General features: G+C 44.8%; 1 protein-coding gene across 1 annotated transcript; it reads left to right on the forward strand.

Moving 5' to 3' along the window:
- Positions 1–5,073: 5,073 nt before the first annotated feature.
- LOC308090979 (D(1)-like dopamine receptor) lies at positions 5,074–12,082 on the forward strand (the record flags this gene model as incomplete). Its single annotated transcript, XM_080436252.1, has 5 exons — positions 5,074–5,277; positions 7,689–7,979; positions 9,095–9,247; positions 10,799–11,096; positions 11,799–12,082. Exons 1-5 carry the CDS (start codon positions 5,089–5,091, stop codon positions 12,080–12,082), a joined length of 1,215 nt encoding a protein of 404 aa, XP_080292378.1. The 5' UTR covers positions 5,074–5,088.
- Between the last annotated feature and the right edge of the window lie 1,360 nt (positions 12,083–13,442).

Here is a 13,442-nt window from a genome sequence, read left to right on the forward strand (position 1 = left end):
GTCTTCTGCCGACACACTGTGGACACACATACTGTACTTACTGTACCTGTACCGGAATTTAACCCTCCTAAATACTGTACTTACTGTACCTGTACGGAATTTAACTCCTAAATACTGTACTTACTGTACTTACTGTACCTGTACCGGAATTTAACCATCCTAACCTGAGTCGTCAGTGAGAATTTAGGAAAGAAATGTTTGTATAATTTTATACAAATAACAGACCACGTTGATAACAGACCACGTTAACTGTGGACCACGTTAATAACGGACCTCGTTAACTGTGGACCACGTTAATAACGGACCTCGTTAACTGTGGACCACGTTAGTAACGGACCTCGTTAACTAGGGACCTCGTTAACTAAGGACCACGTTAATAACGGACCTCGTTAACTATGGACCACGTTAATAACGGACCCACGTTAACTATGGACCACGTTAATAACGGACCTCGTTAACTATGGACCACGTTAATAACGGACCACGTTAACTATGGACCACGTTAATAACGGACCACGTTAACTATGGACCACGTTAATAACGGACCTCGTTAACTATGGACCACGTTAATAACGGACCACGTTAACTATGGACCACGTTAATAATGGACCTCGTTAACTATGGACCACGTTAATAACGGACCACGTTAATAACGGACCACTTTAATTATGGACCACGTTAATAACGGACCACGTTAATAACGGACCTCGTTAACTATGGACCACGTTAATAACGGACCACGTTAATAACGGACCACTTTAATTATGGACCACGTTAGCATGGCAGCTCTCATGTGGAATATAAGGACAAAGCAGTGACTCACCATCAAACGACAAATTTGAACTGTTTATTTTGCGCCGAAGACAATTTATTTATCACAGATTCACGCACGCACGCACGCACGCACGCACGCACGCACGCACGCACGCACGCACGCACACACGCACGCGCACACACACACACACACACACACACACACACACACACACACACACACACACACTGCCGGGCAGAGGAGGGGGGTGTGTGGACTGTCGTGTAGAGGAGGGGGGGGGGCTGTAGGGGGGGGGGGGGGTGTGGGCTGTCCTGTAGGGGGGGGGGGGGCTGTAGAGGGGGGTGTGTGGGCTGTCCTGTAGAGGAGGGGGGGGTGTGTGGGCTGTCCTGTAGAGGGGGTGTGGGCTGTAGAGGAGGGGGGGGTGTGGGCTGTCCTGCCAGAACAGAGTCGATACGACACAATGTCATGACACAGCCTGGAGCTAATCAGCAGTCATTAAGTACTTTTACTTTGAGTACTGTACTTAAGTAAAACATTTTTGAGTATCGGGTTAGGGTATCTTTACCTCGAGTATTTGTATTTTTTGGATTACTCATTACTTTCATTCCACTATTATTTAAAAAGACAAAATATTGTACTTTTTAACTCTGCTACATATCTAGGAAGAGGGGAAAAAACGATTTAAATTATAGTGAAAATAACAGATCTACAAGATCACGAGCTGTGAACTTGTAGATCTGCTGATCGATCTGCTGATATTCCTTGGCTACACAACTATTTTTTCGTTTAAAGTATTTTAACTCGAGTACATATTTTGACAGACCGACTGTTCAACTTTGAGTAATATTTACTAAAACTCTGATCTCCATGTTGTACATTTAGTGTGTTTTATGTGTAAATGAACGCTCTACTTGATCACACCACAGCATCACATAAAAGCATCTGCAGCAGATCTACAAGCTTCCTTTCAAGCTTGTAGATCTGCTACTGTTGATATTTTTTAATTTGAATCCTGAAAAGTACAGTTTTGGAGACATGAGGTTTCCACGTGACAGATAAGGACTCAACGTGACCAAACGTGCACACACACACACACACACACACACACACACACACACACACACACACACACACACACACACACACACACACACACACACAGACACAGCGTGCCCTGGCCCATAGGGATCATTACTCTGGTCACATGAACAAACAGAAACACAAATAGAATGAATTGATGAGCTTTTAGAGGGAAGGTTGATGATGAGGATGATGGGATTTAATGGACGATGAAGCATATTAATTGAAGACAAAAGGATGTAATTGAAGATACAAGGACATTCATTGAAGATAAAATGATTTAATTGGACGATTATAGACTTCACGGAGTTCAATTAAAACCTTGTTTTCGTTGCGTAAACTGGAGGAAAAAAATGGACAGTTTGTAATGTAACAGCTGCTCGTCTGATGCTGGAATCCATGAAGAAGAGAGGAGGGCAGACCGCTGTTAATGCTGCTGGTTCTGCTTCAGCCAGCTGATGCTGGCTGCTCAGATGGTCGTGATAACGAGCAGCACACTCCGGTAGGATGAGCCGTTAGGGGTTAAAGTGTTTTGCTCAGTGGCACGTTGGACCGGCTGGCGGGAGACGAACCTGAGACCTTCAGCAGGAAGAACACAGAGAGAGAGAGAGAGAGAGAGAGAGAGAGAGAGAGGGGGGGGGGTTCAAATGGAACTAAAACGAAACAAATGGAACTAAGCGATACAAATGAACTTGTTGTGAGACCAAGTTTTCGGTTTTTTTTATGTGAAATGTTTGGTCTCTCTACTCACTGAAGCTACTGCTGCCTTTTCTTTGGAAATATTCCACAGTGTGTGTGTGTGCCAGGGTGATGGGTGTGGCCAGCACCCAGGGGACCGCCCCCCAGCCAGTGGGAGAGTGGGTGCCCGGACAGACTCCACCTTAACTTCCCCCCCCCCCCACCCCCCAACTAGAGGCAGGGGAGGTGATGGGCTGACCCTGGTGTCCCCCCTCCCCCTCCCCCCCCTCTCTCTCTCTCTCTCTGCTTATTGGCTAGTGTTGAGCAGCAACGACCCATTGACCTTCTTATTGACTGTTCTATCAATAACTTTTAGATTCATCGAATATTCCAGAAGCACTTTTTTTTCCTTTTTATACTCTTGTCGTACAACGGTGTCGCACCAAAAGAAATATAGCGAAAATAGCAGATCTACAAGCTCACAACACGTCGTGGGGCGAGGCGCCGGTAGCTTGTAGATCAGCTATTTTCGCTATAAAAAACATTTGATGGAACAAAAGGGATTTTTTTTTTTCGCCACTGGAATGGATTATTTGTTATTAAAATGGATTATTATTAATTTTTTGATATTCAACTCAATTGATTAGTTGGATTAAGGTCTATATATCATAAGAGAAACAAAACAAAATGGAGGATGTGGGGAACTTGTCGACGGTGCGTGACGACGTCCAGCGAGCGCTAGGGGGCGACAGAGACTCCTCTCGCCGCGTCCTGACCGGCTGCTTCCTCTTCCTCCTCATCCTCACCACGTTGCTAGGCAACACGCTGGTGTGCACCGCAGTCGCCAAGTTCCGCCACCTGAGGTCAGTGTGGTGCCGAGTCACATGTTCAGGTCGGGATACCGATTCGGTCCAATCAGGAGACACAATCCATACAGGATTGATTGAATTAACAGTTTGCAAAAGGTACAGAGTTACAGTCATACAATGATGCTAAAAGGATAACACAAGGTACAGAGCTTACAGTCATACAATGATGCTAAAAGGATAACACAAGGTACAGAGCTTACAGTCATACAATGATGCTAAAAGGAGAACACAAGGTACAGAGCTTACAGTCACAATGATGCTAAAAGGTACAGAGCTTACAGTCACAATGATGCTAAAAGGTACAGAGTTACAGTCATACAATGATGCTAAAGGATAACACACAAAGCCCTGAGTGCTTGTTTCCATTGTGGTCCTATGTATTCAATTCATTAATTTATTTCACGGGATAAACAAGTAACAACATTGGAACTGGAACACTATAAAGCTGAAACTTGTAAATGGGTGCTCTCTCCTGATTGGCTGAAATTAGTATCCCACCTGGACATTTATATTCCGTTTTTTTAAAGAGCTGGAGAGACGCAGAGACCGCCTGTTACTGAACAATCACAATATAGAGCTTTAAACTTCTAACAAAAGACCTTTTATCCTAGCTAACTTTGCTGTCCGGCAGGAACCAGCTAACTCCATTTTGACGCTTTTGTATTTTTTCCCATAAATCAGGGCCATTGAACACCCTTTACGTCTGTGTGTTGGTAAAAAAAAAACTATATTGAACCAATGAAAAGTATTAAAAAGTGCTTCTGACAAAACCAGCTAACTCCAGCAAAGGGGGGTGGAGTTAGCTGTTTTAGCTGACTCCAGGCTCCACCCCCCTTTGACTTCCAACCTCATTGTGAGCTTGGAGGTCCATTCAGCTGTTCTTATCAATGATGAACAAAACCTCCTAACTCCACTTTTTGGGCGGTGAAACCGCCCCTATAAGTGAGGTTTGGAAATTTGTACAATTATCCTGCGCTGTGATTGGCCAAAAATTTACCCCGCCTAACCCTGCACCGTGATTGGCCAATCACAATCTATTCAGGACTGTGATTGGCCAGTGTCACATGACACATGTGCATAGCCCTATATAAGAAACCATAACTTAAAAAAACCCATAAATTGGTTTTTTTAAGTTATGGTTTCGTCCATCATAAAGAGTGTTGGTTGACTCCATTCAGTATTGTGATTAGCTAGCAAGACACATGCTGTGATTGGCTAGTGATACATATGACGAAACTAATCTAAAACCACTGTGATGTGACACTAGTATATTACTTAGATACTGTCCATTTCGTGAGAACAGTAAAGAAGAACTCAAAGATCACTATGGCTGAAATGAGAAAAGGGAAAACCGATATTGAGAAGAAAATAATATTGTTCTTAGTGTTTCAATAAATGTATTTATTTTTTGTACATGATTGGTTGACTCCATTCCGTATTGTGATTAGCTAGCAAGACACCGCCCACTTCACACAGGGTGTGATTTTTTTTGTTTTGTTTTTGTCATTTCCTGAAAAATGTAAATGTTGGAGTTAGCTGGTTTCTGCCGGACAGCAGAGATACAGAACTTAACCGTTACCTTCAAGTGAATGATCTGAGTCCTTTCTCCCCGCCGCTGCCTAAAGGTCAAAGGTGACCAACTTCTTCGTCATCTCCCTGGCCATCTCGGACCTCCTGGTGGCCGTCATGGTCATGCCCTGGAAGGCTGCCGCCGAGATGGTGGGCTTCTGGCCGTTCGGCCGCTTCTGTGACGTGTGGGTGGCCTTCGACATCATGTGCTCCACCGCCTCCATCCTCAACCTGTGTGTGATCAGCGTGGATCGCTACTGGGCCATATCCAGCCCCTTCCGCTACGAACGCAAGATGACGCCCAAGGTCAGCTGGAATATGTCACTTTTCGGGAAAATAAATAATTACTTTTCTTACTTTTTGGCAGTGGTGTAAAGTGACAAAGTACATGTACTCAATTACTGTACTAAGTCATTTATTTTGGTATTTTCCATTTTCAATACTTTCACTTCTACTCCACTAAATCTCTGAGGCAATTATAATACTTTTACTCCACAAGAATTACTTGATTATTTTGCATTTTGAAAACTTGAAATGGGACATTCTGCATAATGAGTACTTTCTACTTTTGGTGCTTTAAGTACATTTTGATACCAATACTTTTGCACTTTTACACAAGTAAATTTTGAATTCCGGACATTTACTTGTGGCAGAGTATTTCTACATTGCAGTATTGATACTTTTACTTTAAATACTTTAAATTTGGAAATCCTTGCTTACAATGTAAGGACTCCAGTCATTAAGTCTAGCGGAATAGAAACTCTCAATAGATCAGATAAACCTTGACTTAAGATCCAATATCAAATGGTAATAGAAAGATGTATTTACAGCGCTGTAACATTCACACATCAGACATGTTGTTCCAGCAAGGCACAAAGATAGACTGACTCTCATAATTGGCTAAAGAAAAACTACACTGTCTCTCTGTATTCTATGATCCTATAGTTTACTGAGACACTACACTGTCTCTGTATTCTATGATCTTATAGTTTACTGAGACACTACACTGTCTCTGTATTCTATGATCCTATAGTTTACTGAGACACTACACTGTCTCTGTATTCTATGATCCTATAGTTTACTGAGACACTACACTGTCTCTCTGTATTCTATGATCCTATAGTTTACTGAGACACTACACTGTCTCTGTATTCTATGATCCTATAGTTTACTGAGACACTACACTGTCTCTCTGTATTCTATGATCCTATAGTTTACTGAGATACTACACTGTCTCTCTGTATTCTATCTTATAGTTTACTGAGACACTGCACTGTCTCTGTATTCTATGATCCTATAGTTTACTGAGACAATACACTGTCTCTCTGTATTCTATGATCCTATAGTTTACTGAGACACTACACTGTCTCTCTGTATTCTATGATCCTATAGTTTACTGAGATACTACACTGTCTCTCTGTATTCTATCTTATAGTTTACTGAGACACTGCACTGTCTCTGTATTCTATGATCCTATAGTTTACTGAGACACTACACTGTCTCTCTGTATTCTATGATCCTATAGTTTACTGAGACACTACACTGTCTCTCTGTATTCTATGATCCTATAGTTTACTGAGACACTACACTGTCTCTCTGTATTCTATGATCCTATAGTTTACTGAGACACTACACTGTCTCTGTATTCTATGATCCTATAGTTTACTGAGACACTACACTGTCTCTCTGTATTCTATGATCCTATAGTTTACTGAGACACTACACTGTCTCTCTGTATTCTATGATCCTATAGTTTACTGAGACACTACACTGTCTCTGTATTCTATGATCCTATAGTTTACTGAGACACTACACTGTCTCTCTGTATTCTATGATCCTATAGTTTACTGAGACACTACACTGTCTCTCTGTATTCTATGATCCTATAGTTTACTGAGACACTACACTGTCTCTGTATTCTATGATCCTATAGTTTACTGAGACACTACACTGTCTCTGTATTCTATGATCCTATAGTTTACTGAGACACTACACTGTCTCTCTGTATTCTATGATCCTATAGTTTACTGAGACACTACACTGTCTCTCTGTATTCTATGATCCTATAGTTTACTGAGACACTACACTGTCTCTATGTATTCTATGATCCTATAGTTTACTGAGACACTACACTGTCTCTGTATTCTATGATCCTATAGTTTACTGAGACACTACGCTGTCTCTCTGTATTCTATGATCCTATAGTTTACTGAGACACTACACTGTCTCTCTGTATTCTATGATCCTATAGTTTACTGAGACACTACACTGTCTCTGTATTCTATGATCCTATAGTTTACTGAGACACTACACTGTCTCTGTATTCTATGATCCTATAGTTTACTGAGACACTACACTGTCTCTCTGTATTCTATGATCCTATAGTTTACTGAGACACTACACTGTCTCTGTATTCTATGATCCTATAGTTTACTGAGACACTACTCTGTCTCTGTATTCTATGATCCTATAGTTTACTGAGACACTACACTGTCTCTGTATTCTATGATCCTATAGTTTACTGAGACACTACGCTGTCTCTATGTATTCTATGATCCTATAGTTTACTGAGACACTACACTGTCTCTCTGTATTCTATGTGTGTGTTTTACCTTGTTTACTGTAAGTCACTCTGGATAAAGAGCGTCTTATAAATGCCTACATTGTAAAATAGTAACTGTGTTCTCATCTTCATCCTGACCTCATGACCCCTCAAGGTGGCGTGTCTGATGATCAGTGTGGCATGGACCCTGTCGGCCCTCATCTCCTTCATCCCCGTCCAGCTCAACTGGCACAAGGCCCAGCAGACCAGCGGCTACGCTGAGCAGACCAGCGGCTACGCTGGTCTGCTCAACCACTCGTCCTTCTTCCCCCCGGGCGACCCGCCGGCCGACAACTGTGACTCCAGCCTGAACCGGACGTACGCCATCTCCTCCTCGCTCATCAGCTTCTACATCCCTGTGGCCATCATGATCGTCACCTACACACGCATCTACCGCATCGCACAGGTTACACATCTACTACACACCTACACACACACCTACACACATCTACTACACACCTACACACACACCTACTACACACCTACACACATCTACTACACACCTACACACACACACCTACACACACATATACTACACACACATCTACACACCTACACACATCTACTACGTGGGGCGGCAGTGGCTCAGGGGTAGAGTGGCCCGGTAGAGTGAAATGGAAACCGCAAGGTCCCCAGTTCGATCCCGGGTTGGGGGGCTCCCCTAGAGTTAGTGTAGAAGTGTCCTTGAGCAAGACACTGAACCCCTAATTGCTCCTGATGAGCAGGTTGGTGCCTTGCATGGTTTCCTCTGCCAACGGTGTGTGAATGTGTGTGTGAATGTGTATAAGCGCTATAAAAATTCACCATTTACTACACAGCTACACACACCTCTACACACCTACACACACACCTACACCTCTACATCTACACATCTACTAGCTAATTATTTTTTACCCTCCTCCCCTGAACACGGGCCAATTGTGTTGGTGTAGACGCTCGACAAAGCCGGATGCACCACGGTGGATTTGAACCCACAACCTCCGTGGTGGGCAGGGACTTTACCACTGAGCCACCCGAGCGCTCAGCAGCATTTTCAATCACTGTTGCGTCTCCGTCTAAACACAAAATAAAAAGTGAGAACGGCACTTTGAGCGTTGTCATCTAAATGTGTCTGATTGTTCTCTAGAGAGCGTTGTCATCTAAATGTGTCTGATTGTTCTCTAGAGAGCGTTGTCATCTAAATGTGTCTGATTGTTCTCTAGAGAGCGTTGTCATCTAAATGTGTCTGATTGTTCTCTAGAGAGCGTTGTCATCTAAATGTGTCTGATTGTTCTCTAGAGAGCGTTGTCATCTAAATGTAGCTGATTGTTCTCTAGAGAGCGTTGTCATCTAAATGTGTCTGATTGTTCTCTAGAGAGCGTTGTCATCTAAATGTAGCTGATTGTTCTCTAGAGAGCGATGTCATCTAAATGTGGCTGATTGTTCTCTAGAGAGCGTTGTCATCTAAATGTGGCCTAAGTCTGATTGTGATTGTGGTTTTGACTGTGATTGTGATTGTCCCTCATTGTGCTTGTGCTCCAGAAGCAGATTCGGCGCATCTCTGCGTTGGAGCGGGCGGCAGAGAGCGCCAAACACCGCCACCACAGCAATGTGGGCGGGGCCAACAGCAGCTCCGCCATGGAGAGCGAGAGCTCCTTCAAGATGTCCTTCAAGAGAGAAACCAAAGTCTTAAAGGTACAGTACATGTAAAAACTGTAAATGTCTTGTTTAGTGTTTATTTAAAAAGCTAAAGCTCTGTATTATGATAATAATCGTTGCTATAGACTAGAGAACGCTCACAAGATGGCGAAAACTGTCCATTGAACTCAAAGGAACTGCGGGTGCCATTTTGTGGGCTCGTCTCCTTCTCTATAGAGCGGTTATTCAGTAACGGGGAGCTCTTTAATAAACAGAAAATACATGTCAGGTGTCAATCCGTTGTCAATGTCATCCAATCAGGAGAGAGTACCCATTCATCATCTTCAACTCTAGTGTTCCAGTTTTCTCTGCTTAATACTTTGTTTCATCACTTGTTCATCTGCTTATCTGTATGAGTTCTCCTTAAAAAAACAAACTGAAAATGCATGTTCTGTTTACTAACGAGCTGGAGAGACGGGTAGACCACCCCTGTTACTTAACTCTTTGACTGCCAGAAATAAAACATTGTCTGCTAAGCCACTGACAGCGATTTTACATTTTCTTACCTTTTCAACCAGTCACAGAATATTTATCTCCAGTATGATCAATCCCCCCATCCTTGCTAAACACAGAGGGTTTCTTTGTGCTTCCGTGAAAAAGAGAAAATAATCATGGCGACCCCCCCGTTCGCTAGTTATAGGAGGGACAGCGAGTGCATTTTCCGGCAGCGGCAGCTTCCGCGGAGCTTCCGCAGAGCTGCCGGCGGTGCCAGCTTTGGGAGTGTGCTGCGTTTGTGTAGCGAAACGCAGTCAGTGGGGCAAACGTAGTCCCCACCAATATTTTTTACGATTCTGTGCCTATCGGTACATAACTCGGACGGCGCTTAGTCGACTAGCAGACCATCGGCCGGTCGTCGCGGGCACGCGCGACTCCTTGGCCTCAAGGTCTGCTAAGTCGGCGCGCCTCCGTCATGGTCCAAAACTATACTTTATCGGCGGAAAAAATAAGTTGACTGCCGCTCCTCCACCGGCAGTTCCGCGGCAGTTCCGCTGCTCCGCCGGCAGCTGCCGCTCCACCGCCGGCAGACACTGCCGGGAGCTGCCGCTCCTCCACCGGCAGATCCGCGGCAGTTCCGCTGCACCGCCGGCAGTCACTGCCGCTCCTCCACCGGCAGTTGCGGCAGTCACTGCCGCAACTGCCGCTCCTCCATCGGCAGTTCCGCGGCAGTTCCGCTGCTGGAAAATGCACTCGCTCCTTCTGAGTTATAGGCCGTTGAATATAGCATGTCTCGTCAGAAATGCAGAGGAAATCCAGGGAGCGTTTTTCCAAATGGAATAACAAGGAAGTGAACGAGTGAAGGAGATCTTGCCGATCACATGATCTCCTGGATCTGTGTGACTGAGAATGAAATGGTCACTCACGTGTTAGCAAACAGCGGCCTCTAGTGTAGAACCACTGAAAACAATATGACGAGACATCTCGTCATTGGCAGTCAAAGAGTTAACAAACACTACTAATGGGAATGACCAGAATGTAGAGCTATTAATGTAGAATGATTCTAACAAAAACAACCTTTAAATGCCCCTGTGTGTCCCTGTGCCTTTAAAGACCCTGTCAGTGATCATGGGCGTGTTCGTGTGCTGCTGGCTGCCGTTCTTCGTGCTCAACTGCATGGTTCCGTTCTGCGAGTGGGACGAGGCGTCTTCGTGGGCGTGGCCGTGTGTGAGCGCCACCACCTTCGACGTGTTCGTGTGGTGCGGCTGGGCCAACTCCTCCCTCAACCCCATCATCTACGCCTTCAACGCAGACTTCCGCCGCGCCTTCTCCTCGCTGCTGGGCTGCCACCGGCTCTGTCCAGCAGAGGGCAGCGACGCCATCCAGGCGGTCAACATCAACAACAACGAGGGTAAGACTTAGCATCACCTCGGTGTCCGGCTGAAACCTCTTATCTCCGTGTTTTTTACTCTGTTTTTTTCATAATTTAACAGTGGTTTTACTGAAGTAAAAGTATCAATACAACAATGTAGAAATACTCCATTACAAGTAAAAGTTCCGAATTCAAAATATACTTGAGTAAAAGTACAAAGGTATTGGTATCAAAATGTACTTAAAGTACCAAAAGTAAAAGTACTCATTATGCAGAGTGTCCCATTTCAAGTTTTTAAATGTATAACAATATTTTGAAAATAGCCGATCTACAAGCTCACAATGCGTTGCATCGCGACGCATTGTGAGCTTGTAGATCAGCTATTTTCAAATGGCCGAAATGTATATAGAGCTGAAGTGGTTAATCCTAGTAACTAAAGTTTTCAAATAAATGTAGTGGAGTAAAAGTACAATATTTGGATCCGAGATGTAGTTGAGTAGGAGTATGATAAAATGGACTGGCTGAATAATCTAAATAATCGTCATCTGTGGAAATATTGCCAAAATAACACACACATGATTTAGTTTTGTCATTGTCCGTAATTTCTTTGTCAATTTTAATTTATTTGTTACGCGTTATTGTTGTTTACAAAGCCCTAAAAGGCAAACAAAATGTATCAAACATCAAAAAAACTAATTAAATCATTAATGGCAATCCTTTGTAACGATCCGTGCCCCACAGCCCTAAACGTGGGACCGTCGCAGCAGTATCAGCCCAAGAGCCACATCCCCAAGGACGGCCACCAGGGGGCAGCGGCGGGCTACGTCATCCCGCACAGCGTCCTCTGCCAGGAGGAAGAGGAGGAGCCTCCCAGAGGAGAGGAGGCGGGGCATCCGGCGGACAGCAGCGTCCTGGAGTTGCTCTCTCCGTCCGTTTCAGGGACGCTGGACAGCAGCGACACGGAGCTGACGCTGGAGACCATCAACCCCATCACACAGAACGGGCTGAAAGACTCGTTCTGTTGAGACCGCCCACGTCTGTCTTACAGAAAGGGCTTAGCCCCTCCTACGTACGTGTATAACGCAAGACCCCAGAACCAAGAGGGTTGGATGACACATATTCTGGTACTGCAGCTTACTGGGGCCAGACCAAGCCCCCAGAACCCAGTGGTTGCATTGAAGCGCATTGGACATGCTGGCCATTCATAGGTACTGCAGCTGGGGCCGCTGTACATGAACGAGTGAAAACGGTTTCGACCAATGGGCTCGACTCACAAGCTTGCGCACAGGGCTGCGCACCGAGGTGACGCAAAACGCGTCAAAAAATGGTATAACGCCCAGGGGTTCGGGTAAGGACGCTAGAAAGCCAAACATCCTCACCACCGCTAGCCTAAAGGGGAACTCCTCCCTTTGGCCGGGGGAGACATTAGGCTTTTTGGTCTTCAGACAGAGGCTTTGAACCACTGGGCATAATAAAGCCTTGTCCTGTTGAGACGACCGACCGTCTTACGGCAAGGGTTTGGTCCCCTCACGCTGGAAAGGGACGCTAAAGGCAAACATCTTAACCACTTCTAGCCTAAAGGGGAGCTCCTCCCTTTGGCCGGGGGAGACATTAGGCTTTCTGGTCTTCAGACAGAGGCTTTGAACCACTCTGTATAAACCTTGTCCTGTTCTGACCGACGGTCCTCTGCCACGTTCACACCGGCAGATACAAAAAACTACAAAACGACGAGCATCGCCAGCTACACCCCTGCCGAGTCACCTATGAAGTGTTGCTTAAAACGCACTTGTGTCGACGCCATCGGGCGTGCTTCTGACGGGCGAGAACAAATGTGGAGGAAGCTTTCCCCACAATACGGATGCTAGTGGATAAAGGTCGGGGGTTAAAAACAACAGAGGATTCGTTTTCTCTACATTAACGAACGTTTGTGGAGAAAGAGGCGGAAGTGAAAATGGTGAAACAAAAAATGCTTCACCAAGCGCTGAGGAACGTTAAAGCCAGCTCAACTTGTATTTGTTGTTGCATGTGTTATAAGCGGCGCGTCGAAAGCTACAAGAGCATCGCGTAGTGTCTTCATGTCGCTTTGGCTTCTGTTAAAGACGGCTTATAAAGATGCCTTTGGCTTCATAGCTGCTGAAGGTGCTGCTGCAGCTCAGCGAGGTGGAGGAAAGACCATCGTTCTCATTGGCCTCCCTCCCACAGTTAAAACATTTGTTTTATGCCTGCCTTGTGCCTTACGTGAGGCATAAGGCCGTTTTAATTCAAGTCACGTGTTTTGATAAAGCTGACTTGCCTCACGGCTCTATCGCTCTACCCCCCCTTCCCCTACGGCTAAACAGCCTTATGAAAACTACGTGACTTCCATAGGGAATAAATTGAAGCGGC

Source organism: Gymnoscopelus braueri (genome assembly GCF_963280865.1).
Source record: "Gymnoscopelus braueri genome assembly, chromosome: 8".
Classification (NCBI taxonomy): domain Eukaryota; kingdom Metazoa; phylum Chordata; class Actinopteri; order Myctophiformes; family Myctophidae; genus Gymnoscopelus; species Gymnoscopelus braueri.